The sequence below is a fragment of the Electrophorus electricus genome, chromosome 4 (genome assembly GCF_013358815.1).
Source record: "Electrophorus electricus isolate fEleEle1 chromosome 4, fEleEle1.pri, whole genome shotgun sequence".
Taxonomy (NCBI): domain Eukaryota; kingdom Metazoa; phylum Chordata; class Actinopteri; order Gymnotiformes; family Gymnotidae; genus Electrophorus; species Electrophorus electricus.
Window position 1 is genome coordinate 28,857,424 of NC_049538.1, and position 27,884 is coordinate 28,885,307.

The window sequence follows — 27,884 nt, forward strand, 5'->3', positions numbered from 1 at the left end:
TTCTTTCTCCTTTTTTTTCCCCTTCTGGATGGCCTTCTCCCGCTCAGTAATGAAAAATGTCCCCACTCCTCATACAGTACACCTGGCAAAACTGCTCAGGTGTGTTCCATTCTGGAATAGCGGACAGGGACATGAGAAGGTCTTTTGTGGGACAGCTGGGCCAGACCTGCTGTTAATAAGCCAACAGGAAGCCCCGTCCTAATCCCCTACCTGTTCCATAATAGAGATCGGCTATGTACTGGAGCACCTTAGTACGCCCAGGATCCATCAGCCAGGTAGCCTAGCATGCTGTTTAGAACCTAAGAAAAACTGGAACTTAAATAGTTAATTTCTTTCCCTGCTGTTTTCCTTTTCCTCTCTCTCTCTCTGTCTCTCTTTCTCACTCTCCCTCTTTCTCTCTCCCCATCTCTCTCTCTCCTTTCTCTCTCTCCATTCCCCTGCTCCCTCCTTTCTCTTCACTCTGCACTCCCCCTCTTTCTCTTGCTGATGGACTCTTCTTTTTATTTTCACACTCCACCATCCCCCTTTTCTTCTATTTCTCTCTCTCTCTCCCTCTCTCTCACTCACTGCATTCTCTCTTTCAGCCTTCCGCTCCCTCTATCTCTCTTTCAATCCCCACCCTCTCTCAAGCACCCTCCCCTCCCTACTCTCTTTCTTTCTGTCTTTCTCTTTCTTTGACCTCATCTTTTCTTATGCTCTCGCTCTCCCTCCCCCAGTCTCTCTCTTCCTCCTCTTTTTTGCTGCATTCTCTCCTTCTCACCCTCCCCCACCTCTCTCTCCTCTCTTCTTTCTCTCTTTCTATTTCTCTGTCACCCCCCCTCCTCCCCTCCCTCTATACCTCTGTCTCACTCCCCCTCCCTCTTCCTCTTATTCTCTCTCTCCCCCATGTCTGTCTCCCTCCCTCCCTCCCTCCCTCCCTCTCTTTCCAAACTGCTTTTCTCCTTTTTCTTTCTCCTTTTCTTTCTTTTGTCATTCTTTTTTTTCACACTAGCTTTCAGACATTGTGTAACGTCTTGCAGCTTAATTATTTGAAATTTGGAAATAAACAGACCCAGTGTAACTATCCTCAGCTACTCTAGGAAGTAAAAAATTCAACACATCATATGCATTATCTGACAGTGAGTGTTCCAGTGATTACAGATGTGTGTGTGTGTGTGTGTGTGTGTGTGTGTGTGTGTGTGTTGATAGCTTGAAGCATGTTTGCGTGTTTGAAGAACATGCCTCTGAGGGAAAAAGAGGTAGGTGTGTGTCTGTTTGTGTGTCTATAAAGAATTGAAGCAAGCGCTTTTGTTTGTATGGGCTTTTTAGAGAAATATGTTTGTTGAAGGGTCATGCTGTATTGAGTGTGTGCGTGAGAAAGAGAAGTAATACAGAAGTGTGTGTGTGAGAGAGAGAGAGAGAGAGAGAGAGAGAGAAGAGAGAGAGAGAGAGAGAGAGCAAAGTGAGAGAGACAGAACGATGGGGAGAGAAGAAGGGAGGCTAGAGAGAAGGAAAGAGAAAAGAAGAAATGGGGTGTGTGTGTGGTGTGTGTGGTGTGCGTGAGAGAGAAGGGGAGAAAGACAGAGAAAGAAAGAGGGAAAGACAGAGTGCAAGAGAGAGAGAGAGCGAGTGAGGTAGAGAGAGGCCGGCACAGTCAGTTCTGATAACAGCAACAGTAGGAGGAGGATGAGCAGAGGCTCCGCCCCTTTCACTCCCTCAGATATAAATAGGAGGTGGGTTTTTTTTTGCTCCACACTTCACTTGAAGGATGAGAGCCCTGAAACACCTTAAACATCACACCAGGAGCAATGAGGTGAGTGCCTCCCTTTAGCACACATTAGCTTTACCAATGGAAATGTGTCTGCGTTGCTGATTCATTTCAAAGTTTGTTAATTGCTGTTTAAAAAGTTTCACTTTTTCCATTTTCTCTTAAAATAGGGGACATGAAATGACTTTTCAGAGTGCCAGGAGAATATTTACTGATAAGGGTAGTCTAACCTCCCTCTCTTTCTGTCTGGCTTCTACCTCTCGCTCTGTCTAGCACTATTCTGTCTGTCTCAACTACACTATGTCTCTTGTTATCTTTCTCTTCAAACACACACACACACACACACACACACACACACACACACACACACACACTCATTATGTGTTAATCTCATGGTTTTGTTTTCTAAACTATTTTTACATTCAGTTCACCTCTCCTCCAAGCTATTGCTGCTATCCTGCCTGACTGGCTCTCTCTTTCATTTGTCTTTCTGTCTTTCATTTTCTCTGCCTTTCATTTTGTCATGTTTTTTTTTCTCTGCTCCTTCTTTCCTACTCCCTCCCTCCCCGCTCTTGCTCTCTTTCTCACCCTCTCTCTGTTTCAGTCTCTCACTCCCCGCAACCCCTCCCACTCCCTCTTTCTGTCTCTCTCTTTATCTTTCTCTCTCGCACGCTCTCTCTTTCTCTCTCTCTCTGTCTCTCTCTCTCTCTCTCTCTCTCTCTCTCTCTGTGTGTGTGTGTGTTTCTCAGTCTCTCTTCCCCCACTAACCCCTCCCTCTCCCTGCTCTTTTCCTCTCACTCTTTCTCTCTTTATCTCTCTTTATCTTTCTCTCCCTCACTCTCCTCTCCCCTCACTCACTCAATCTCTCATCCCCCACCCTCCCTTTTCCTCTATTGCTTTCTTTTACATGCTCCCTAAATCACCCTTCCCTCCCTCCCTCACTCTCTCACTCACTCCTCTTTCAATCTCTCCCTCTTTCATTCACTCATTCACTCACACTCTCTCTTTCTCTTCCCTCTGGCAGCTTTAAAAGCAGTAATTATAAATGACGTGGTTATCGGGGCATCCAGGTTCCCCTTCTCAGTCTTTCTCCGTTTCTCTCACTTCTGTCTGTCTCTCTCTTTTTCCCCATTTTATAGCTGTCACTCACTACCACTGCCTTTCAGTCGCGTATTCTCATGCAGAGCCCATTTGTTTGCATATGCGCAAAGCTACAGTCGTCTGGCCTTGAATATCTACACCCATCAAGGTAGCACCTTGTTAGAGATGATAATCACCCTGAAGTGTTCATGTTTTGTTCCAGCATGTTTTACCCCTAGAGAGTCTGAGTCTGTGGTTCAAATCTTCCTCCATGGCTGCATGCCCCGTTTGCAGGTGTTGTGTACTCTAGTGCAGTGGCCTCGGAGCTAAAGCATCGAGTATGGACGCGATCGCCTTTCAGCCTGCATGAAAACGGAGCATTAGATGTTCACCGTCATTAGTCTCACTAGAGTAATGCTTATTATATCTACTGCTGGGCCAAGCCACACACAGAGTTCAACTCTGAACCCTTTTCCTCTCTAACCATGTTAACATTAGCTACAGCACTAACAACTCCAGTCTTCAGGTCAGCAGTGGTGCTGCTGGACTTCAGAGGAAATGCTGTGGACAGTCCACGGATGTGGACTTCCTGGTTGGACCTGGGCTCCCTTTGTGCTCCAGGTTCTTTTAAAGGCCTCTGAGGAAGGAAGCATGGTGCTTTACATAGATCTGCCTTATCCCTTCCATCTAATGAGCCCTTAGCCTCTGCAAGATGGAGCCTCTCTCTCTCTCTCTCTCTCTCTCTCTCTCTCTCTCTCTCTCTCTCTCTCTCTCTCTCTCTCTCTCTCTCTCTCTCTCTCTCTCACTATGATATGGTGGGGGGGGGGGGGGCAGGGAATGTCTGCAATAGTTTCCTAGTTAAAGGGAGATAGCATTCCATACTGTCACACTGTTTGTCACCTTGACTCTTTAGCTCTGGTGTTACTGTGATGCTGTTGCACTGACATGGTTGCTAGGATCCTATTGTAGTGAGTGTTGCCATGACGCCACTGTACAGTTTTTGTTGCCAGGACTACTGTAGCAAATCTGTATCCATTTGGATTTACTGTCGCTCTATATTGTCTGTATATTTTCCCGTTCTGCTGAAGGATCTGCAGGAGCAGGAAGTCCCTCTGGTCCACTGCTATTCCAGGGTGATGGCGCGTGTTGTGGACGCTGGCACGCAGACTGACCCGGTGGTGGTCCTGTCCTTGGCCCAAGCTGCCGTGCTTGGGCTCATATCTCAGAACGAGATCTTCGGTGCCACCATCGCCCCTAATGGCTTCTACATGGGAGAAGCACGCGACTGCCCCCCGCCCCCTACAGAGGCAATGGAGTATGAATATGCAGACCAGTTGATTGGGGCCAATGGAGACTACCTGCCAGAGCCCCATGGGGAGGACAGGGTGTCAGAGAGGAGGCGCCCTGGGCCCCGGGGGAGGAACAAGAGGCCACGGGTGGAAGAGGTGGTTGAGCCGACGGCGAAATCCCCTGACATACGGGCCCACGTGAAAGGAGAGAGGCCAGAGTTCTCTAGCTCCTGCTACCGCTTGAATGCTTCTCACACTGACAGCGAGCCCGAGGTGCTGGACCTTACGCCCCACAGGGTCCCGCTGAAGGAGGAGCACACTAACAAAGGCTGCGCCGAGCTCGGCAAGGAGCTGAGCAGACAGCAGACAGACACCGACTCAGACACGGAGTCCCGGGCTGTGGGACGCAGCCCTGGGGGCCGGGAGAGTGGAGCAGCCAGCCGGCCAGAGGAAGGAGCCAGGAAGGAGGAAGAGCAGGAGGAGGAGAGGGCACTGAACCTCAAGACACCAGAGGTGGAGGTGAGCCCTGTGATGAGGCGCTACTACGAGTCCAGCGTGGTAGCCTATGAGGCGGCCGAGATGGGCCTGGCAGCTGACTACGAGGACAGCGGGCAGGCCCTGCCGTGGGCAGATGGCGAGAACTCGGTGGGCCGGCGCATGCAAATCGACCGGCTGGACATCAACGTGCAGATCGACGAGTCGTACTGCGTGGATGTCGGCGAGGGCCTGAAGCGCTGGAAATGCCGCATGTGCGAGAAGTCGTACACATCCAAATACAACTTGGTGACGCACATCCTGGGGCACAACGGCATCAAGCCGCATGAGTGCCTGCACTGCGGTAAGCTCTTCAAGCAGCCCAGCCACCTGCAGACGCACCTGCTCACACATCAGGGCACACGGCCGCACAAGTGTACCGTCTGCAAGAAGGCCTTCACGCAGACCAGCCACCTGAAGCGTCACATGCTGCAGCACTCGGACGTGAAGCCGTACAGCTGCCGCTTCTGCGGCCGCGGCTTCGCCTACCCCAGCGAGTTGCGCACGCACGAAGCCAAGCATGAGAATGGCCACTGCCACGTGTGCACGCAGTGTGGCATGGAGTTCCCTACGCACGCCCACCTGCGACGCCACCAGGTCAGCCACCAGGGCCCAGCCACCTTCCAGTGTGGCGAGTGCCACAAGTCCTTCGCCTACCGCAGCCAGCTCCAGAACCACCTGATGAAGCACCAGAACATGCGGCCCTTCGTCTGCTCCGAGTGCGGCATGGAGTTTGTGCAGGTGCACCACCTCAAGCAGCACATGCTCACGCACAAGGTACTGACACAGCAGGCCCTCGAGCACAAGGTACTTTTAACCTCTGCCTTTTTCTTTTGCCTTCCTACGAACTCTCCAATCCCTTATTTGAATGGTTGCCCATGAAGTGTCTGAACCATACTCCCTACTCTCCAGCCCAGTGGTGACCATGCTGACTGTATTGCAGGTCTGAGTATACATGCCTAGAGCAATGTGGAATGTATCCTTGCTGGAGGTTAAAAATTAGCTGTGAGATCACTTGTTTGGTAGCATGTATCTCAGTTTGTCATGAGACTCAGGTTGCCAAAACGGTTTCAGTGTAAAATGAACTCTATCTTGCAGCAAACCAATCTGCTTCTCCTGCTACCATAGAGCCCTCCCTGGTATTGCTCTTAGCTCCAATGGGGAGTTGCTTTCTTCTGTGTGCTTTATGCTGTGAACATCACATAACCTGATACGTCCCTATTATCTATCTATCTATCTATCTATCTATCTCTCTCTCTCTCTCTCTCTATCTGGTTATGATTCATCACATAATGACTGCAGACTACAGAAAATAGAGGAGAATACACGTTAGCTGCATTTAAACTGAAACACTTTCCATTCACCCTGCTTTCAAAATGTGATAACCATTTACATTAGGTTATTATACGATCTTCCTATAATGCTCTACCATAAGGCTATATAAAGCATTCAGAGAATCCTATATAATGCATTCCCAGTAACTTGGTGGGCATTAATGAAGTCTTCATGAATGCTTACATAAGACATTTATTGCCTTATAATGGAATTCTATTTATCATTAGTTAAGGATCATCTCTGTAACGTGACCTTGGGCTTATGAATGACGCTACATAAATCAAATTTATTATTCTTACAACAATGTGAAATCGCTGCATACAGATATTGCCTCACAAATCACCTCAGTATAAGGCTGCTCCAGGCCGAACACAAGCATTACAGCTTTAAAAGATGCTGTTTTGTAGGTCTTTCTACTACCATTTGGCCCAGCTTCAAGGTGTTCATGAAAAATCTATAATCACTATGTGTAGACATCTTTTTGTATAGCAGTCTTAGTGATGAGAAACCACCATCATGAATATTATATTAACCCTCATATTATCCGAGCATATTAGGGTTTGCCTGTAACCACTACATACAATTAATGATGGAGAAAGAACAAAGACTAACAATGCAGTAGCCAGATACAAGACAAACCCATTTACTATGAAAATTACCAGTAACTAGAGATTTTTATAAAGGCTGCATAATGTTGGTTAAATTAGATAAATCTTTATTGTCTGAAGATGTTGAAATTGTGCCATTGCCATTAGTGTGTAAAATTTTAGGCATGTTGTGTACAAAATACAAATACTGATGTGTAAAAAAGGTTTCTGACCTAGTTAGGGTGATAAGAATGCGTTGTACAATTGTGCCAACTAAATATTTTCAGTGAGTGTAGACAAATACTGTACTTCCTACAAATTTTACCTTAACAGGTTAGCAGCATTCTGTATGAATGTTGGTCCACACTTCCCTGTAGCAAACAAACATGCCATTCCATTGTCTAAGCACCATGTTCTCTACAACACTTGGTTGCGCTGCTGAGCTATCAGTTGCATGTGTCAGTGTTTTCCAGCACTGCTCCGGGAGTTTCACTGCACTGGCAATGCGCTGTTCACCCACAACTAATGTACCCATTACCCATTAAAGGGCTTGGATGGCTTGTTAATGAGCTGATAAGTTGAGTCAGGTGTGTTTGCAAATCAAACACATTCAAATGTGCACTGGTTCGTGGATTGGTTCTTGTTTGTTTGTCCTGCAGCACTGCGATAACTACAGTGTGTGCATCCCCCCCCCTCGAATTATGAATTCTTGTGAGCAAGCAAGACAAGCAGCCAAAGCATCCTATAGCTTCAGCTGTGTCTATGGCAACCATCTCTGTTTCTCATCTAATTCTATTGCTAACTCCCCTTACACCTCAGCAAGCCTGCAGAAAGAATCGACAGAATTTCTTTATTTTTTTTAAAAATAAACCTGACAACAAAGCAACTCTAAACTGATTTTGATTACTGTTTGCCACTTGCGTCTCTTTGCAAGGGGCTGAAGGACTACAAATGTGACGTGTGCTCTCGTGAGTTCACCCTCTCGGCCAACCTTAAGCGCCACATGCTGATCCACACAAGTGTGCGGCCCTTCCAGTGCCACGTCTGCTTCAAGACCTTCGTCCAGAAACAAACCCTCAAAACCCACATGATCGTCCACCTTCCTGTCAAACCCTTTAAGTGCAAGGTGAGACAGGAACAAGTTATTTAAACCCAGACTCTGACTAGGCATAACTTCAGGAAAAAGTGCAAGCATTTTGTCTTACTTTCAAGATTTGATTTAAATTAGGCTAGAGAAATTATGTATCCCCATTGAGATTTAACCAAGCCTCTTTGGCTTCCAGTGTGAAAACCAATGTGTTTTCAATGTGTGGCTATTCAGGTGTGCGGGAAGTCCTTCAACAGAATGTACAATCTCCTGGGACACATGCACCTTCACGCAGGTAGCAAGCCCTTCAAGTGCCCCTACTGCACCAGTAAGTTCAATCTTAAGGGGAACCTCAGCCGACACATGAAGGTCAAACACGGCATCCTGGACGCCTCACCGGATGGGCAAGGTAACGGCATTCACTGGTTTGTCTCACTGAGGCTCATGGTGTCGCAGTATACTAGAGCTACATTACTGCAATCTGGACTTTTTTTTTCTTTTTTTTTTAATGGTAAGGGCTAGGCAGTCTTCTAATACATACACCCTTGCCTTATGCCCAAAAGATTCAACAATATTATGGCTACATGAACAATGAATCAGATTATACTGCTCAACTTAAACTGAAGTGAGTGCAATATAGCAAAATAATGTTTCATATTTTCAATTGAACTAGATGGATATGATGTGTTATCATGGCAAGCAGCAGTACATTTCAGACTGTAGTAAAGCCTGTGATTCACACACACAGCACAACAAGTGACTGGGACTGGCACTGTGATTCTGCCGTCTAATCCTTGCATTTGTTGGAAGGCATCAGATTCACTCTGTTTAGTAAATACTAGTGAGCAGAGATTAAGCCACTAGAATGCTGCATGCCAGAGAGACAAGAAACTCTGTTTCATGTTGACCAAAACTTCTAAAATGTTCTATTGACCAGCAGCTGAAAGTGTGTACAGCTGCAGATTACAAATGATGTGGTTCAGTGCAGGGGGTGTTAAAACCAGTGTGGACTCAGCAAGTGCGTCTTTCTCTCCTCAGACACGTTGCCTGACATGGATGGCCAGGAGGACTACGAGGAGGAGAGCTTCGACTACAGCGAGCGGGAGAACCTGGCCAGCAACAACGCACAGGACCTCGCCAAACTGGCTGAGATGGGTTACTACAACTACGCCAAGGCTGCTGCCCGCTACACCACAGCCTAAGCATTTCCAGGAGACACTGGAACATGGTAGCCACAGAGGTTTCTGTAATGTGCTAGGCTTCAGGGTGGACTGAGAAATGGCTGCCTAGTGATTGTGGACGGGGATCCATTTTGGCTACTCTGTAAGAGGAAGTGACACTTCCGCCTCCTGATTATAAGAACGTTACTTATTTCCCTTAACAAGAAAACTACATTTAGCCATCATGATATGGGTAATAAAAGGAGGAATACAACTACTGAAGATTTTTAATTTTTTGATTAACATGCCAAATTACGCTTGTTGGCCAGCAACACTGAATAACATCTGAGTTAAATTCTATGATGCAGTACAACAGTGTATATAGAGGCACGTCTCCACCAGAGACAATCTGCCGTTCTTTCAAACGAGTTGGAGCCATCCATATTATAAATGACTAATTACAAGCACATTGCTAGCCAATTATAATTCAAGTTGTCCTATGACAAGTAAGTTTGGACAAAACCAAAGCTGACTAGGTGTGAATTCTCTGGTATTTCCCAACACAGTTTCATTTCTTTCTTTTTTTTTCCTATCTTAATACACCCCATAACCTTTCAAAAATCTTCCTCTGCAGTGTTCCGTGGTGGTTGTTTTGGGGTTTTTTTTTTTTTTTTTTTTTTGGTTGTTTTTTTTCTTATTAATGAAGCATGTAGGACCATGTTTGTGACCAGTGGATTGACTAAGGTGTGAGGAAGTCTTCAGTGCCTGTTGCATTCTGGTTTTGCCCGGAGCAAGTCCAGGTCACTCTCCAGACACATTTCAGTATTGTAACATTGGGGCATTTTTGGAACCTGTATTTATTGTGCAATGTTATTTTCTTGGCATGCTCAAGGGTAACATACTATTGATGTTCCATATTGGGAAAGCACTGTACTGTTTAACTGTCTGGAATTATATCTGGGGTGACGATATGGTAGCAAAGACCCACTTTTGTATTCTTTTCGGCAGGACTGACTTACGTGGTCATTGTTCTTGTTGCATTTGGTCACATGGTACTGCACCATGTGAGGAACACTGTGTCAAAATTCCCAAAAATAAGGCACGTGCCATCATTCCTATGGCTATTGTTGGTCTCTGGGGTTGAATGTGAGGACAATGTTCTGAAAAACTTGGGACAGGAATATTAACTGCCTTTGTGTCTGTAAGACAGTGGGCTATCCATCATTCTCGCATGGAGCTCTAAAGTGATGAACGACAGGCCACTGACGCAGGACAGGGCCAGAGACCCAGCACAGAGTGATTGAGAAAATGTACAATGTATTCTGTTCCTGCTTAGCTTTACATGGACACCCTCGGTCCTGCAAGCCAGGCAATGCTACATTATGTTAATACAGCACACTTAAAAAAAGAAAAAAAGGAAAAACCCACAGTGCAGACTGAGCAAGTTCTGCTGTTTCAGAATGTGTCCTTGAAGCTTTAGCCATCACTCCAAGCTAGCAAGGGCGTTTTAGTTTTATATAAGCTTTCACTTTTTCATCGCACATCAGTGTGAATATGCAGTTGATAGTTCTATGTTAAATGTTGTGCTCTGGATAATACTGTATATTAATACATTTATTTACCTTTAACTGTCTCTTGTCATCTTTACAAACAGCACAAGAAGAGAGGTTCAAACAATTTATTAGAGGGTTTCTGAAATGGTGCTGTCCTTTTTTTTTTTTTCCATGGTATAATACAGTTTTTGACATACAGTACTTCATTTTACAAAAATAAAACCTTGGAGTTGTAAGGAGACAATGGTGATGGAGTGGACTGATGGCACCAGCAGTTTAGCCAACAGCACTAAGAATACAACTTCTACTTTTGTTTTTAACTTCTCCCTTGAGGCTTAATGCTTGTGGTTATTATGAACTTTAAGTTAAAAATGAGGTACAAAAAAAGACCCTTTTCACCATCTTCACTGTATTCCTTCATTTGCCCAGGGCCTTGTCAAGGTTGGTCTTGATTGCGTCCAAGAAGTCTGTGGTGTTGACGTAGTGCTCATTGAGCTTAACACTGCAGCAAAAGACACAGACAAGTCAAACACAGAAACCCCAAAACAACTTGGGATAAAAGTCAGAATGCAATCACACTGTTTTATTGTACTGAAAACACCTCATCAGACCATGGGCCAAAAAACACAAACTGTTCAATAGTTCAAATACCCAAATCCCAATAAAACCTTCAGTGTCCCCAAAAGTGTTATGTTCACCAAGATGTTATTTAATAAACATCATCCTTCAAATGTAAATTAACTTGCATTTTGAAAGGCCTGATAAAATGTAGAGAGGGGTAAAATAATCAGTGGCCAAACTACTGATGTGCCAGTCAAACAAAAGTGATAAAATCATGCAAATAAGTGTTGATCAATATTCACTCAAAGCTACCTGCAAAAAACAAATGGCTGCAGAGACTCTAAACTGGAGAAAACAGAATTCAAAATAAGAACTGCACCAATTAACAATTCCCTGATGTTTAATAATGTTACTGATGATACAGGCTAGCAAAGTCTGAGATAGCGGGGGGAAAAAAGGCAAAGTCTGAGCTCAGAGATTTTGTTCGTTTTAAGGACGCCAAACAGTCCTAGGTAAATTGTGAAACAAGATGACAATTTGGCACACGAGTGCTAGTCATCAGTCCTTCTACATATTCACTCTGAAATTGCTCAGTCATTTGTGTTCCAAAAACTGATAAATGCAAATGTGTCATATTTAACCAACCTGCCTACTAAAACAGGTTTCAAATCACGTAGCCTAGCTCTGACACATACTAAGGGCCTGAAAGTGTTTGCGTTCAGCAGCCTATGTTAACTGTAGCTGAAACTCAACAGAGAAACAATGGTTAAAAGGGTTTTGCATTCACCATTTCCAATTTAACTGAGCTACACAAGAAACTGAAATTAAATATGACAACAGTGGGATTTCATAAATGCCTTCTCAGAGAAAATTGTCACCACAGTGTAACCGGTTTTGTGGACTACATGGAAACCTAACTTACTTAGACAGGCCATGAATACAACCAGCCAGATCCTTGGTCATGACCCCACTCTCCACAGTTTCCACACACACGCGCTCCAGAGTCTGGGAGAACCTGGGGGTGGCAAGACCATCAGAGCACCATCACACAATAAGTTTGCTTACAGAACAAAAACTGCATCAGATGTACAGGGACTGATACAGGTCCAGCCGAAGCTGATGTGGAATTAACTGACACTAGCTTGAGGCCTTTTTACTGGCTTGTCTGCTGTCTGTTCGGTGGTTTGTCTGGTGTGGCAGTATTTGATGAGGTAGCATTTTAAACGAGCGAGCGGTCAGCAGGGTTGAAAGCGGCTCCTTTGTGAATTTCTACATTTATTAAAAGAAAAACAAGAATAAGAATCTGTATAATTGGCAGGCCAGAAATTAGGAAAATGTTGCAGTCAGCCACCTTTCAAAAAACTGTTTTCAAGATTCCTTCCCCTCATGGGAAATGCACTTCCCATAACATGTCATCAACCACACTCAACATAGAGCTTTCACTTTGCTCAAGGCCAGCACATCTCATGCCATTAAGGCCATATTGATTGAGCACAATGATCAACTCACATGCTGAACTAGGAAAAATTGGTAACGAAAACCCAGTGCTGTGCAGTGCATTGGTGATGACTACCTAAGTAGCATAAGACGACGTCTACAGGAACATTTGGGGTGGGAGAATAGTGGCAATCTTACAAAAGTACTATACAATTTATATACATGCTTTTACATCCACCCCCCAAGGCTATTCAACCATTTCCATTAATGTGTGAATCACTATTAATCAATTGAGCCCTTCCAATAAAAAAAGTGACTTTTATTGTAAAAATCACTTCAAGCTGGTATGAAATTGTTTGATGTCCTCTATTTAAAATAAAGCAATCTCTAGAGCTTCTGTTTGTTCGGCAATATTTAATTTTTTTTCAAATAAGTAAAACCATTTCTATCTGCTGCTAGGAATTTGGTACTGGAGATATATGTTCTACAAAATAAACACAATATAAAACATTACTGCAAGTATTATTTTGATATGCCTATATGAATAAAGTAATAGAAGTCTAAAAGATAATAATTTAAAACAATTTAAAGTAAAAGGTTGTACAAAATCAAAAAGGACCTAAAATAACTGATTACACAAAAAGGGGAAATGGCCAGTATATATGGGATTTCATTGGAAGGACAATTCTCCTTAAAATAAATATACATAATTTCTACAGTTCAAGTTGATCTCCGGACAAGTCACAAGTGATGAATATAGTTATATATGGAGTGTGTTGGTTCACCATTGTAATGTCTGTCAGCCATTGACGACAATGACATCGTCTATCAGGCCAACCCTATCCTCTACTACCAGAACTAACACCAGAGATGCTAAAGAAAAATAGATTTATGCTAGCTGCACTTTAAAGTGATCAGTAAAAAGGTGCACCAAAATGACCTTTTCTACACAGAAATCCAAAAACACTGGTTTGTCGGTTTCACAAAAATGATCATAGGTGATCATTATTTTGTTCAAACTAGACTTGTTAACATAAACACATTAATTTGTGTTTGTGTTTAACACAGAGTTATCAATAAACATCAATTTGGGTTTTTAATGAATGCACTTTCCAGTGAATCTTGTATGTATCCAGCATTTCAAATATGCATGAAAGGTAAATCAGATGTCTTGGCTAGCCAACAGCAAAGCCAGTAACAGGCCAGAGGGATAGGTGGTTTTAAAGGCAGGCTTCATTAAAGCACACACCAGGATCAGTGAGTAAAATCATAGTCAGTCTGATATGCACCAAATGCAGGACTCAGTTTCACCTTGACTGAAACAGAGCTGGAAATACCCCACAACAAAAAACCTGCACAACTATCAATGGCTATTCATTGTCAATAAAATATGATAACCATACACAGAATCTGTTCAAATGAATCAGTTTCATAGATCAACTGACTACATTAAATAATGCACAAAACCTGTTTTAACTCTGACATTCCTATTCAAATCAATTTCTAGAAAGATGGACTCACTTATCACAAGCAAAATATTTATAGCAAAGGCAGAAATCAAGCAAGCTGGCATTAAACTGACAGAAGGTACCTGATCAGGTCTTGGTTCCCATCAAGCTTGCCCCTGTGCTCCAGTCCCTTCGTCCAGGCAAAGATACTGGCAATGGGATTGGTGCTGGTAGGCCTTCCCTAAGAACAAAGATTGCAAAAACAGTAAAAATCAGGAAGACAGAAATTTATTTGTACAAGTCAACACCATAGACGAGGTAGAACAGACAGTATAAAAAGACAAATCCAGTGGGCATTAGCCTCAAGCCAAAGAATGCATGCCATTACAACTGTCACCACTAGATGGCAGAGCCAGTCAAAAAATTAAACCACAGAATTTTGCTAGCACCATACATTTTGTGGTTACACTATGTTACGCTATGCTTTGGGACAAAGACAGACTAAAAACTAGTCTGATGTGCTATGCTGCATATGGCAATGTCCTTTGACCCCTAGGCTGTGCACCGGAGGAAGCAGCTGGCACTCACCTTCTGGTGCTCACGATAGTGCCTGGTGACAGTGCCGTGGGCTGCCTCAGCCTCAATGGTCTTCCCGTCGGGGCACACGAGCACAGAGGTCATCAGTCCAAGAGAGCCAAAGCCTGGGAACACCATGACCTCTCATTCAACATTCTCATGAGTGATGACCCCAATATGGCATCAACTTTAGCAGGGCAGGGCAGCATACCCCTTCACCACTCTACCCCATTTCAAGATCTTGCATTTTTCATTGTATTGTGTTGATGACAATCTTTTTGCCAGATTTCCATCGTACACCTAAAGTGGCTGATGCTAAATTCTGCACTGTGTTAAATAGGTGAACATGGTATGCGAGTGTGGCAGTTGGACCATATATCTCTAAAAGATGAAAATTTGCTGAAAAAGCAGCAATCTACATATACCCTTACATCGGTGACCGAAGAGGTCCATTGTGAGGCTCCTCAGCTAAAACCTTAATCATCATAAATGGTACAGGACATATGGGAGCTTGGCTGATACTGACAGTAGAGTTGCAGATTCACAACAGACCCAGAAAGCCTGTTGATTGGAGCATCCCAAAATAAAACCCAAGAAGCATCAAGGACATGATGGGCTTTAGAAGCGGTACTACAGAATGTGTCGTTAATAATTCTTTTATTAGAATATTCCAGGCTGTGCTAGTGATTCCTCATCCTAGTAATAAAATATATATTTAGGCATTTCCTTGAATAAGCTGATTAACCCAGGAGGTTAACTTACTAGCAGAGAGGTCAGTATATTAGAGCAGGAAAAACACTGAACTGTGCAGTACAGGGTTACTTCAGGACAGGTCACCGTCAGTCTCTGCCCAAAAGTCGGGTACATACCTTGAGCCAATATGTCTGACTGCACATCTCCATCATAGTTCTTGCAAGCCCAAACAAAAGCACCAGAGGACTTCAGCACCTGAGCCACCATGTCATCAATAAGCCTGTGCTCATACCAGATCTTCAGCTTGTCAAACTCTGGCTTGTAGTTTCTGTTAATGACAATTCAATAAACTGGCTAAATGTTTCATTTCAGCAGTTGGATTAACTGTAAATAACTACTACAAACGTACCTTTAGGGGTGGGTGACATGACAAAAATCTTATTACAAATTAACATTTTAAATAAATTTAGCTTCTCAGCAGCCAGCTAACAAATTGGGAAACACACAAACAATTGTATACATTTCTTATTAAGTCTATCTTCATTAGGAGAACTAGGCATGCACTTTAAAATTCCAAATCTTTTTTTAAGTCAATGTTGGAGGTCTACTGATGTACTCAAAAGTGCATTGTGGTGCAATTCCTTCAGGGACAATAGCATATCAACCACCCATAATCTGGAGACAAAGCACATAGAGGTACCCTCATCACAGAAGTTCAGCTTGTTTGAGTGGAACTTTATATTTAAAATGGCACCAGAACAACAAGTAAAACCTAACCAAATCAACTAGACCGAGATAAGACTCTCTATATCTACATTAAATCAGTGCAACATCTCACTTCTCAAAGATGTCCTGGAAGATGTCTTTAAAGCGCCCATCATATGCCTTCAGGATAGTGTTTTTGGTGCTCATGTACAGGGGCCATTTCTTCTGAATGGCATACTGGAAGCAGCTGTGAGCAAAACCAGTGATGGACTGGCACAGAAAGAAAAAGAGACAGGCAAGTCATAAAGAAATTAAAAATAAGAAAAGTGTTAAAAATTGGCTCCTCATAGAATCTAGGGACTAAATACAGATGTTCAAGGAGATGTTCAAGCTGACCATTTCATAAATTATGTTTCAACAAGAGACGTATAAATCATGCTTGCACAAGTAGTTATAACTACATATAACTGATGACGTGCTTATATACATTACCAGTGACCAAGTTAAATAAAACAGGAATTCAGTCAAAGCAAGTTATTAAGGTATTCAAAACTCTATGCAGTCATAGCTTCAAGCACCAGAGCTGGTAGTAGTAATACAAGCTCTGCTCACTGGCCAATACAGCATGTGCAAAAGTAACTTAATTTATTTTATTTTTTGAAAATCACAAACATAATCCATATAGACCACAGAGCCTTCACGGGTCACTGGGTTTCCTGGGTGCATCTGATCAATCGGTCATTAGTTCACCAGGTTTATGCTTTTACGAGCTCATGTGATAGTCTGTAATTATTTCACAAAAGTTCCCATATCATTGCCAAACTCCCGTATATCAATAAACATGATTCAAAGGTCCCATTGATCACAGGCTTGTTGTTCTCCTGAGTCCTGGCAGGGGGCAGTCTTTCTCTCTGTAGTGGCAGGGCTTGCAAAGGAGTATCTCTGCACCATATTACACTGGGTGAAGTTGTTCCTCACAGAGTGGCAGTAATGAGAGTTGTACCAACACCTGCTCCAGCTAATTTATTCTGAGATTATTTTGTGATGCTAAAGAAATGGGACATGACAGTTTCAAAAACAAGTATTCTTGACATTTCGAGTTCACAATGATGACAAACTGTCACTGGGTGGAATTAGTTTGCAACACTGAACATGGAATATCAATTTTTTCATGTCATATTTTGAAGGCTTTGTTACTTTCTTGGGTGTACCACTGACGAGACTAGAAATTATATTTCTGCACATCCCATATATGCTCCCAAAGGCTGCATTAGGCAATCTAGCTCCACAAAAATAAGACCATTTACTTTATTCTTCTAAAGTAAACACATATACATGCAATCTCCATTATTTCAGCACACATTGTACAAGAAGAAAAAACAATGTGGGGTGAGATGAGTCATATTATTGCACATTGTCCAGTTTAGTAACATTTTTAGATAATCACCCTGTTACCAGGACTCCTCCTTTAACCAATTACGTTAACCACAACATTAAAATCACACAAGGTGCATAAATACATTATCTGTGGGTGAAGACACCAACTCTACCCCTCAGCTCAGAGTTGCTGTTTAAAGGTTTTTCTAAAAGGTATCTGAAACCTGAGGCCTAAATCTTCTTGAAGGTTCTAATCTACGTTCACTCGGTCTATCTATAGGATTCTGATCCAAAAGAGGCTTTCTTTTGCATTTTCTCTTAAAGCTAGTCACAGTCCCTGAAACAAAAGGCACTTAGACACCTCTTCGGCTAGGCAGGGGCTAGAAAATCTGATCTGTCCAGGACAGAAATTGCATTGTGAAAAGGGCTTTGGTAGCCATGTAGACAATTGGTTGTTGGAACTCCCAAGCAAGGCCCTCATAGCCACAAACTAAAAATCTTCATATGAAATGCACTTCCTGTTGCTCTCAAAATACTCAACAAAGCACAGCTTTGCTGGGAAATGTTATTCTGACTTCTCAGAATAAAAAAGAAAGAAAGGTGAAAGAGCACTATAACGTTATTAGTCAGCTAAAAGAGAGCAATGCAAAGGTTGGTTCACCTCATCAGTGTTGTACATGCCCATACCACAGCCTCCACCAGGAAAGTCATACACCTCCCACTCCTGGGCCTTACTACCATCAGCAGGGGTGAAGCTGACCTTAAATTTTCCTGGTTTGTTCACAACAAAGTCTGTCGCTCTATACTGTAATAAAGCATATAAAAAGTCACAATTATACATGAGAATATAATTATATATATATATATATATATATATATATATATATATATATATATATATATATATAAAAATAATATTAGTGAGTGCGTGCGTGTGTATAAATGGGTGTCCATGAATAGCAAACCTGGTCACCAAAGGCGTGTCTGCCAATTGTGATGGCCTGTGTCCAACCAGGAACAAGTCTGGGAATGTTCTTGCAGATGATTGGCTCACGGAAAACAGTGCCACCCAGAATGTTTCTGATAGTACCGTTGGGGCTTTTCCACATTTTTTTCAGCTTGAATTCTGAGTGAGAGGCAGAAAGGTTTCTGATCTGAGTATACAGCACTAATTTAACACTACGAGAGTAACACCACATGTTGGAACATTCATATTTACATGACATGATCAATTCTGGAATTCTAACTGAAATGTACCATCCTCAACACTACCTAATATCATTTTAGACCTCAACTTTGTAGCTGAGGTCTGAAATTATGACCAGATATAATTTTAAAACCTCAGCTTTGTAGCATGTTGTCAGGGAGTAGCTCACCTTCAACTCTGGCTTCGTCAGGAGTGATAGTGGCGCATTTAACAGCAACACTGTACTTTTTGGTGGCTAATGCAGAGTCGATGGTAACCTGATCATCGGTCTGGTCACGATAGGGTAGACCCAAGTCAAAGTACTTCAGTTCCACATCAACGTTGGACAGGATGAGCTGGAATGACCATGTATATGGTAAGAGGAAACAGGCAGGCAGAAGAAAAGCACATCCTTACCTGCCTAAATACTACAAATACAGTGCTACAAGTTAAAATGCTTTTAGTAGTCCTTTATGATGGCTAAAAATTGTCCTAATCAAACCTCAAACAAAACCAATGTCTTGTTAGCATATTCATCTCATTTTGATGTTAATAAGAGACGTTTTTCCTCACATAGATTAGCTTTAGCTGGTTTATCAACTTTCATTACTGTTTGACAATTGGGCTACTGGACATCCCAATCAAATCTTTCTTATGTGCCCATTCACATCTAAATATAATACATTTGAACATAATCCTTTACTGTATTTGTGCAAAAGGCAGCCTTTCATAGTGTAAAAGCCCAATCTCAACCACAAACATGAGACACAAGTGCTGTTGTGAGCGCGTGCGCACGCACACACACACACACACACACACACACACACACAAACGCACACACACACACGCACACGCACACAAACGTCAATATCTCAAACGGAGATGACCAACTACCTGTTTAACTTTGCTCATTTACCAGATTCATATCCTATTGTTAGCTAATGTTCAAATTCAAAAATAACTAATAAAGCTAAAATACTCTAAAAGCAGCTTATTTTATTTGCTTTGTGCTTTAAACAATTACACCAGCTGCAGTTGGGGCCAATTTAGCAAACAAACTAGTATGGAAACACCAGTCTGAGAAAAGTGAGTCTGGTTTGAAAAATACCAGAAAGTTCTCAGGTTTACATATGGATCTGTCAAATAATGAGACTGTCAGTACAGATGAACTTCTGTTTAAATCAATCTCTTGCAGTCTAATTCTTACAGTCTTACAATCATTTTTAACAGCCTAATGGTAAAACTGTCCAGATAATTGCAGAACAACTGCCTAGCTATGCAACTTGCCTGCGTCAAGGGGTTTGTTTTGCTCAATGATGTCATACATACAGAGTTTACATTCAACTTTGTTAGGGTTGTCCTTCAAAAGTTTGAAATTCTAGACTTCCTCTGGGACATGGTCATAGCTAGTCTTGTTTACTAACCACTCCACCTCATGGCTCAGCCTCTCTTATCAGTTAACCACCAGCACATGTTGCCATATGGATTTTTCCTTTTCTTTTGTTTTTTTGCTGCAAGCGTTTCAGCTAGCCTTGCCATGTAAAATAACTCCCTTTATTTCTCACTGAAATGTTCTCTGCAAATTTTTCTAAACTCTATCTTATCCATATAGGCTGTTGTCGAATACGCAAAAACAACCCCCAATTTGAAGAATCTATAGATGACAACACCAATTTTTTCTGTGCTGATCCGTTACTGCCATTTTTCATACACATACCAATCCAAGTGGACCTGTGGTTCCGTTTTGGCGTAAATATATTTTTCAAAAATCGATTTTATATTATATATTATTTTTAAGTTAGTGTTTTCCAGCTTCTGACCTATATTTTCCAGTCTACCTTAAAACTCAGAATGATAACTGCAAACTCAGCAGTTTTTCCAATTGCGCATATGGTTTGAATATGCTAAAGCCATAGAGTGAATAACATCATGAAGTTAGAGAGGGAGAGTTTTTATTTCCATTCACCTCTCTGGCTGTTTGTCAGGGTTCTGATCATTTCTCCTTTCCCTGACCTTCCTCTACGTCACAGCCAAACTGGAACCATCATCATCTGAATTTTTAAAGAACAAATTAATAAATAAATCAGTTGTTCATGGATCAGTGTCAGTAAACAGGGATAAGAAACTATTCATTCAGATGCTGTCAATAGAAGGTAATGCCAGTCTTCACACATGTGCAAATGCATGGACATTTGCATTTGAATATAATAGTTTAATCATTAAAAACTCTATAGCCGTGCTCAAACTGTTATCACCTGTTCAAACTAACCTGGCTGTCATCACATGACTTGTGGTGCACTGCTGTAAAGCACTACTGTGCTATTTTCAGGCTCTATTTGTGACAACATCGGATTGGTTTCCTTAACAATTTTTCTCCAAATGTCCGATCCAGCCTTTTGCTGATATCAACATAATTCTGATACATGGTATCAGACCGGTGCCGTCTCTAGAAGAATATCAGTCAACTGATCCGTCTACTAGATGATTAGATTTGTTAGATCAACTTTCAGGATGCTGCCCTAGTTTCTTTTTCCACCAGTTGTTCACTTCCTGCATTGCTTGTTCTTTTTTACATGAGACATTTTCCTTTTGGGCCCTGAATCTCCAAGGCACATAACCATTACCCATTAACCTTTTTTTCCCCACCAAGGAGAGGATGACAACTCCTCCACATACTGCCTTCATAGCTGCATAACTGGAACATGAAAAAAATAGGCAATTTAAAGCTATAAAACACAGAAGCTGGCTCACTATGAAATTTTGTTGCTTACATAAAAATGAACTTGTTAGAGGTTAGCCTGCCACTGCAGAGTATAAGCTTATAAAATGTAATGTTTTTGTTAGGAGTTAGTTCTCCATCTGCTGCTTCTCAAGGGTGGGAAATCAACCAGATACCCAGCTGCCCTCATAATACTGCCAGGACTGGTTCCTCAATGAGTCCCGCTTAAGCATACCCCTGCCCTGTATGTTTCTTTCCCCCATGTCTGTCTGTCCACCCACTCTTCTCTGCCGTATTTCGTTGTCAGTAGCGTTTTCTTCAAAGCCTCTTTTCTTCTGCTCGCTCTCGCTATGTGTCAAACTGTATAAAAATAGACTGGCCAGCCTCTGCTTCCCCTGTAGTCAACAGACCCCTCCCCCTTCCCCATTCTCATCCTCTCTCTTAAGCTTTAAACACCTTCTCTTTGATGAACTCCCAGATGATCCTGGTCATCTCATCTCCATCCATCTCCACCACGGGCTGAGCCACCTTGATTCGCTTGTCAGCATCTGTTGACAGAAGAAAGGGCTTATTAGAGTTATCCTTGTCTCAGTGTTACAGTTCTAAAACCACCAGTTCATGCAAAAATGTATTCCAGAGTCATTATCTAACAAATCAAGCAAGTGCATCACTTGTGGTGCACTGCTGCAACTGCTCCATGCTACACAGCACATTTCACTGTCATATGCATTTAATAGTACAGTCAAAGTTATCAGTCAAATGAGGCTTCATTTGAAACCTGAACTTATTTAGAAAATGTGTATGTTGAACATTAGGCACGCCAACCAATATGTTTAGCTTGCTGAAAGTCACATCCTGTTTATGAGACTGTATGGGCCTTCATGACAATTAGCAATGCATATTGCAAAACTAATAGACAGCTTTTAATACTGCACACACATATTGATTTCTTAGCTTTTATTAAACAATTAAGGTATCTGGATAGCACAAAAGTCAGCTAGACTAAGTGGAAGAACAGTTTGACTTTTTCCATGGGGTCAAAAGGCTATATTTTAATGAAAATTATGAGGATGCCATCAAGGACTTAAAGTATCTTTATTTTAAAACAAATTAAAACCTGCCAACCTGTCAAAGAATGAAATAGCACTGAACAGACTTTATAAGAGGAATGATTACATTATGTAGGTGTTTTGCAATTTTTTTTAAATTAGGTATATAACTGTTAGAATTAATATAATAACCAGTCATAATATTATAATCATTAACAATAGTCATAATAACAGTCAAGTGAACAATAAAATGCAATAAAATAACTCTCTGTAATTTATGTCTAGACAAGACTTATTCTAAGATGTTTAACTAATATAATCCACACCAGACAAAACTGGCCAAGGCTCAAAGTACTTCCTATTGCAGGTAGTGAATTAAAGTGGAAACACTTTTCCTGCGAGGAAGGAAATTATAGAGTGGACAAATTACCACCAGCCTTCCTTTAAATAGTTTTAGTCAGTTACATGTTCTCAGTCAATTTGTGCAAGAGCCAAAAACTACAATAGCTGTAAACCAATGTGTTCTAGAAAGTGATACACAGATACTATCGGGCTGAAGTAATTTTGCGAAGGTTTGACAGACAACGAAGGTGAGAATGCATGTCCAAATGAGAATTTATGAGGTCAGGTACTGATGTAGTATGAGAAGGTCTGGCTGGCAATCGATGTTCCAGATCAACTCAAAGGTGTTTGGGGTTATTGGGCTCAAAGCTCTGTGCTGGCTACTGGAATTCCTCCACACCAAACACATCAAAACATGTCTTTATGGACCTCACTTCGTGCACAGGGGTGCAGCTGTGCAAAAACAGGAAAAAATTTTTGCTACAAAGTTGAAGAACCCAATTATCCAAAATATACTTGTATGCTGTAGCATTAACATTATCCTGGAACTAAGGGGTTTTAGGGAAATCCCTAAAAAAACAGCTCTAAATCATCATCCCTGCTCCACCACGCTGACACTACCAATTCCAGCAGACAGCTTTTTCTTGGCACCTACCCAACCTGGATTCGATCATCAGATTGTAAAGCTTGATTCATCTCTCCAGAGAACCTGTTTATACTATTCTACACTGCCATAGCAACATTTTTTACACAATTCCAGTGAACAGTTTGTGTGTTCTGCCAATTCATGTATGAACTGTTGTTGCTCCTAGATGATTCCATTTCAAAATAATGCCATGTACAGTTGACGGGCAGATCTAGCAGGGCAGAAATTTCATAAAACTGACTTGTGGCAAAAGTGGGATCCTAAGACAGTGCCATGTTTAAAGTCACTGACCTCTTCAGTATGACCCATTCTACTACCCAGTGGTTGTCCATGGACAAACTCTGGCTATGCACATAAGCCTTGGGTTTAACCTACTAAATAACATTTACAGTAATAGCAGATTATAAAAAGAGTGGCCCTCGCCAACTTCAGTACTGATTTTTGCCATTTTTTAATGGTGACTGCAAAAACATACCCCAAAACACAGGTACCTGCAAGTCCAAAAAGTAACACGAATAGTACAAGTTTGCTGCTGTCATTCTTTGTTTGCACCACCCCTTGCACTGACCCAAAAAGGAAAACACTTATAAGCACTGATAAAACACTGGTCATAGCCAATCCAACACTGGTATCAGTCCAAAAATCCCACGTCAAAAAGTTTTTATCCTGCACAACTAAATTAATTATTCAAAAGTAACCTGAATGGTTTTGCAGATGAAAAGTAGAAGACAGAATGAGAATGGAGAAAGGACTGATCTATTCTACTGCCAAGAGAGATTGGTCCCATTACAATCTAAAGTACTATTACTGAAAAGAGAGCAAGAAATAACACTGAAGACAACGATAACAGTATTTGGTTTCTTTGATGTAAAGGTCTAGCGATAAGATGCATAAACGCAAACTACTTTTCCAAATTTAACTGAATAACCTTGTCATTCATTTATACTATTCAGCACATTACTGGAATAAGATTTTTAAACCTTTCCAATCACAGACTATAGAAACTATAACAGACTAAACTATCCACCATCCACACAATATCCATAAGTACAATTTGCTCATACACTATGCATTAAATTCAAGATAAGTAAATAAATGTAGAGTTGTTCATCATAAGAAGGCTTAAAACTAACGTTAACCAGGAAATATCACACACTGTTACCATATACAGCATTGAATACTTAGGGAAAATATTTGTGATAAATTACAGAAAATGACAGGGCTTTTTGCAAGAGGTGATAAGACACACGTGACAAGCCCACAAACCTAGGTGTGCAAACTCTATTAAAATAGCACAGTGTACATATTCCACGCACAAGCATATCTGAGCTTGCATTTACAATATCATATGAAATGTGTAAAATGAGGCAGTTGTGCAAAGAGGTACAGTTCCCCCTTGCACATAACAGATAACCTCTAAAAAGTGCATTTGCATATGGGCCAGAGTAATCTCCTTGGCCATGCAGGCAGCCATGTTTAACTCTGCGCTAAGGACATCCAAAGCAGGCTCAGCTTTCACATAGCTCTGCCCTTCCGCACAGCCCAGCCATTTGCAGTGCATTGTGGGTTACAAGTCAAATGAGCACTTAAAAACAACACAAGCAGAGAGGTATGGAGTCAAAGGACTCCCCCTTGCTAATTTGAAGCAGTGGGCAAAGCAGGGAGAAGAGCCAAGATTATGTAAGCATGCTTCAATACACCATTGCTTACAAAGGGAATTTGTTGTACTTTGCAGCACAGGGAATTAACCCACTGGCTCAGTGAGCAGGCTGTCTGTGCTGAGCTTAAAATGCATGAGCTGACTTGTAGCAGAGTCTGATGAGCAGCCAGGGTCTCAAATGCCTTTCCAAAATACAGACTTCATGCATTTCATTGACGAGTTAGCAAATCTACGGACAAGGACTTGTTTGTTTACCACTGTCCCAAGTCCAGCACTCATTCAGGACAAACTACAACTGAAAACAAATGAATGGAACCACTCCCAATGTGCTCACACCAAACATTCATTCTAAAAAGGATCATCTTTTTTGGGTGTGTACATATATATGGCAGTTTCAAACAGACCGGTTTATATATATTATATATTAGCCCAACATAACAAATACCAGGATCAACAAGCTAATACACAATCCCAATCCTACGGATACTAAAAAGCCTACACTGACTACACACATTACACCTATAGTAATTAACTGTACATAATCTATTTAATACCAAGATGAATAACTAAGTACAGGTGAAGATAAAAACTATGGATAAAAAAAGGTATGGGATACAGAGGAAAAGCAGCCCATGTTTACTTTAGGTCTATAGGTCTTTAAGTGATAAAGCACATGACAGAAGAGCCTACATGACCCACACCTGGTTTTCAGCGGTCAGGGGCATCAGCTAAAAAAGTGTCCCCTTGATTCTTGAATAGCAGTACAAAATAAAGAAAGAAAAGAAAAAGAAATGAAAAAACACTACAGTTAACCCCCCCCCCCCCCGCCCAGTGAAGGAGCAGGCGGGTACTCAACATGTACTAAAGTTTATGTTATACTCTAACTGAAGAACCATTGATTCACCTGTTCTTGCAAATATTTATATAGGGTGAAATGTTCAACAAAATGGTAGATTTCATTGCACACTTTTTTTTTTTTTTTTTTTTTTTTACAAGCAGTAAAACTGGCTATATCAAGCTCAGACTTCTGACTGGAATACGAGACTATTTGTATCTCTGCCAGAAACTAGGCAAAACAGATACCCGATATAAATATACGATTTTCATAATTTGTCACTGACATTTCATCTATTTATTTTCTTACTAACTAAAACTCCCTTGTTGATTTCAACTTTGACCTGGAAAGTCGTCAGCAATGACAGTGCCAAAAAAAAACCTGCACAAAGTAGCAACGCACAAAAGGTTTCCGGCCCGCTCACACTGCGTGTACCAAAACCTTGTTTTTTTATTGGCTAACTTCGTATGTACAACCTGCTGATCCTGGTAACAGTTGAAAAGTAAGGGTAACAACTTGATACACATAACCAAAACTGCTTTTACATGTACATTACATTTATGACATTAAGCTGACTCTTTTACCCAAAGCGACTTACAATTATGACCAAGTACAATTTGAGGCATTGAGGGCCCATTTAGCTACCGCTTATTTTAAACAGTATGTTAATCCAACTTAAACTCATATTTTGGGAAACCCTCTACAGCAACTTCCAAATAAACAGGACTTTTGACGGCTGAACTGTAGCTACGTCATACAGAATGAATGAAGCTATCATGGACCTTGAGGGGATACATGCTGCCCGTCAAATGCCCTAGTTACAAAATCCAAAAGGTCTTAAAGGCTTTCTCTCAAAGGTTTTCAATAACCTTTCACCTAGTGTCCCTTAAATTGCTTTGAAGAAAACGAATTGACCATGGGTGACTCATTTAACACAAAATGTTCACAAACAACTGTGATCTAAGACCGCAGTCAAAATATAAATTGAAAAACCCCGCTATGTAAGCAGTACTTTGAGCAGTTTCTCTTGGAGTGAAGAAGCTGGTTAGTGTAGTGGGCTGTACTTGGGCAGCTATAAGTCCTGGACAGCCTGGCATCCCACCGGCTGACCTTGAGACTTAGATTTTCCAACATTGCAGTAATCAAATAATATGCTGTAAACACTGTTCAAATAAATATGTTATGATGCTGAATAAACATCAACGGCATGGAAACGCTTATTGCTTTTGAAGCTACAATGAGTTATTTTATGCGAATAAAAATGCATCCAAGTTCGCTAGCGCTAACGCTAGCTCATTAGCCATCTTAGCTAGTAGCAACGGTCATCTTAATACCGCTATTCGTCGCATGGCAAAAATGATCCCCCCCATCAATAACCGCAACGAGATGTACCCCTTTAAAGGTATGAATTAGTTTGTTTGTTTTTTTCTGTGTCTGTTTCCTAAAATAATGAGTTAAGCTGTTTTATTTCACATCCTCAAAGGGTCGTAAGACCCTTTTTTGTGCCATCAGCTTGCAAGCAGACAAAGAAGCGCCTACATGGCGAGCTAATCGCCAGCGACGGCCCATGTCTAGGTCAAGCCGGTAACGTTAAATATTCAGCTGATGTCGAAGTAGGTACAGATCGGTTCACTTAAAAATCACTCACAACTATCGTTGTGAATGGAAACTTGTGTAGCAACCTCTCCAGCGTATACTAAAGCACGGTGACAAAAAAATCCTAGCCAGGTTTAGCTATCGACAAAACCGAACGAAATGAGAAGACCAATGAGGATCACTTTCATTCAAACGACAGCAGACCAACTTAGATGTACAATATAAACCTAACGCTAGCTACTTAGCGAAAAGTTGTAGACAAAGCAAAATCAACGTTAGGTTATCTATCACGTCGAAATTAAACTACAGTGAGCTACAGCTATTGAAAATAACGTTACTAAGATGTTTTCAACCGGTCTGGAGAAGCAATTGCTTAAAAAACTCACAGTTCCTCTTCTGTGAGTTCTGGCAAGTTGCAGGAGCGAGGACCGCCGGGGTTTTGGAGAGTGTAGCGGCAGATTTGGTGAGGGAGCTGAGGACCTTCAGGTAACCGGCCATGTTTGCCGCAAATGCTGCTCGGTTGCACCCCGAAGACACTCCGAACGAAAGAAGGATCGAACAAATTACCGCGTACGGCCAATATCCCTCCGCTCCGGTGCGACGTCACAATGAAAGGAAGAGGCGGAGCCTCAAACCCAGTGCTGTTTTCTGTAGCCAATCAGCGTCCAATGCGAGTGTTCCA

At 41.7% G+C, this 27,884-nt stretch overlaps 2 protein-coding genes across 3 annotated transcripts; one reads left to right on the forward strand and one right to left on the reverse strand.

Annotated features, from left to right (window-relative positions):
* The first annotated feature begins 1,622 nt into the window (after positions 1–1,622).
* znf710a (zinc finger protein 710a) lies at positions 1,623–10,879 on the forward strand. 2 transcript variants are annotated; one of them, XM_027004581.2, is made up of 5 exons: positions 1,623–1,792; positions 3,916–5,457; positions 7,507–7,698; positions 7,894–8,068; positions 8,698–10,879. In XM_027004581.2, exons 1-5 carry the CDS (start codon positions 1,748–1,750, stop codon positions 8,859–8,861), a joined length of 2,118 nt encoding a protein of 705 aa, XP_026860382.2. In that variant the 5' UTR covers positions 1,623–1,747; the 3' UTR covers positions 8,862–10,879. The 2 variants fall into 2 exon arrangements, with proteins under 2 accessions (XP_026860382.2, XP_035380939.1); XM_035525046.1 differs by having other exon boundaries at positions 3,916–5,427.
* idh2 (isocitrate dehydrogenase (NADP(+)) 2) lies at positions 10,484–27,786 on the reverse strand. The gene is made up of 11 exons (XM_027004582.2): positions 27,589–27,786; positions 21,531–21,622; positions 18,546–18,711; positions 18,135–18,295; positions 17,831–17,974; positions 15,926–16,062; positions 15,264–15,415; positions 14,407–14,519; positions 13,962–14,059; positions 11,856–11,948; positions 10,484–10,874 (listed from the first exon to the last, which is right to left on the reverse strand). Exons 1-11 carry the CDS (start codon positions 27,698–27,700, stop codon positions 10,790–10,792), a joined length of 1,353 nt encoding a protein of 450 aa, XP_026860383.1. The 5' UTR covers positions 27,701–27,786; the 3' UTR covers positions 10,484–10,789.
* Positions 27,787–27,884: the final 98 nt, after the last annotated feature.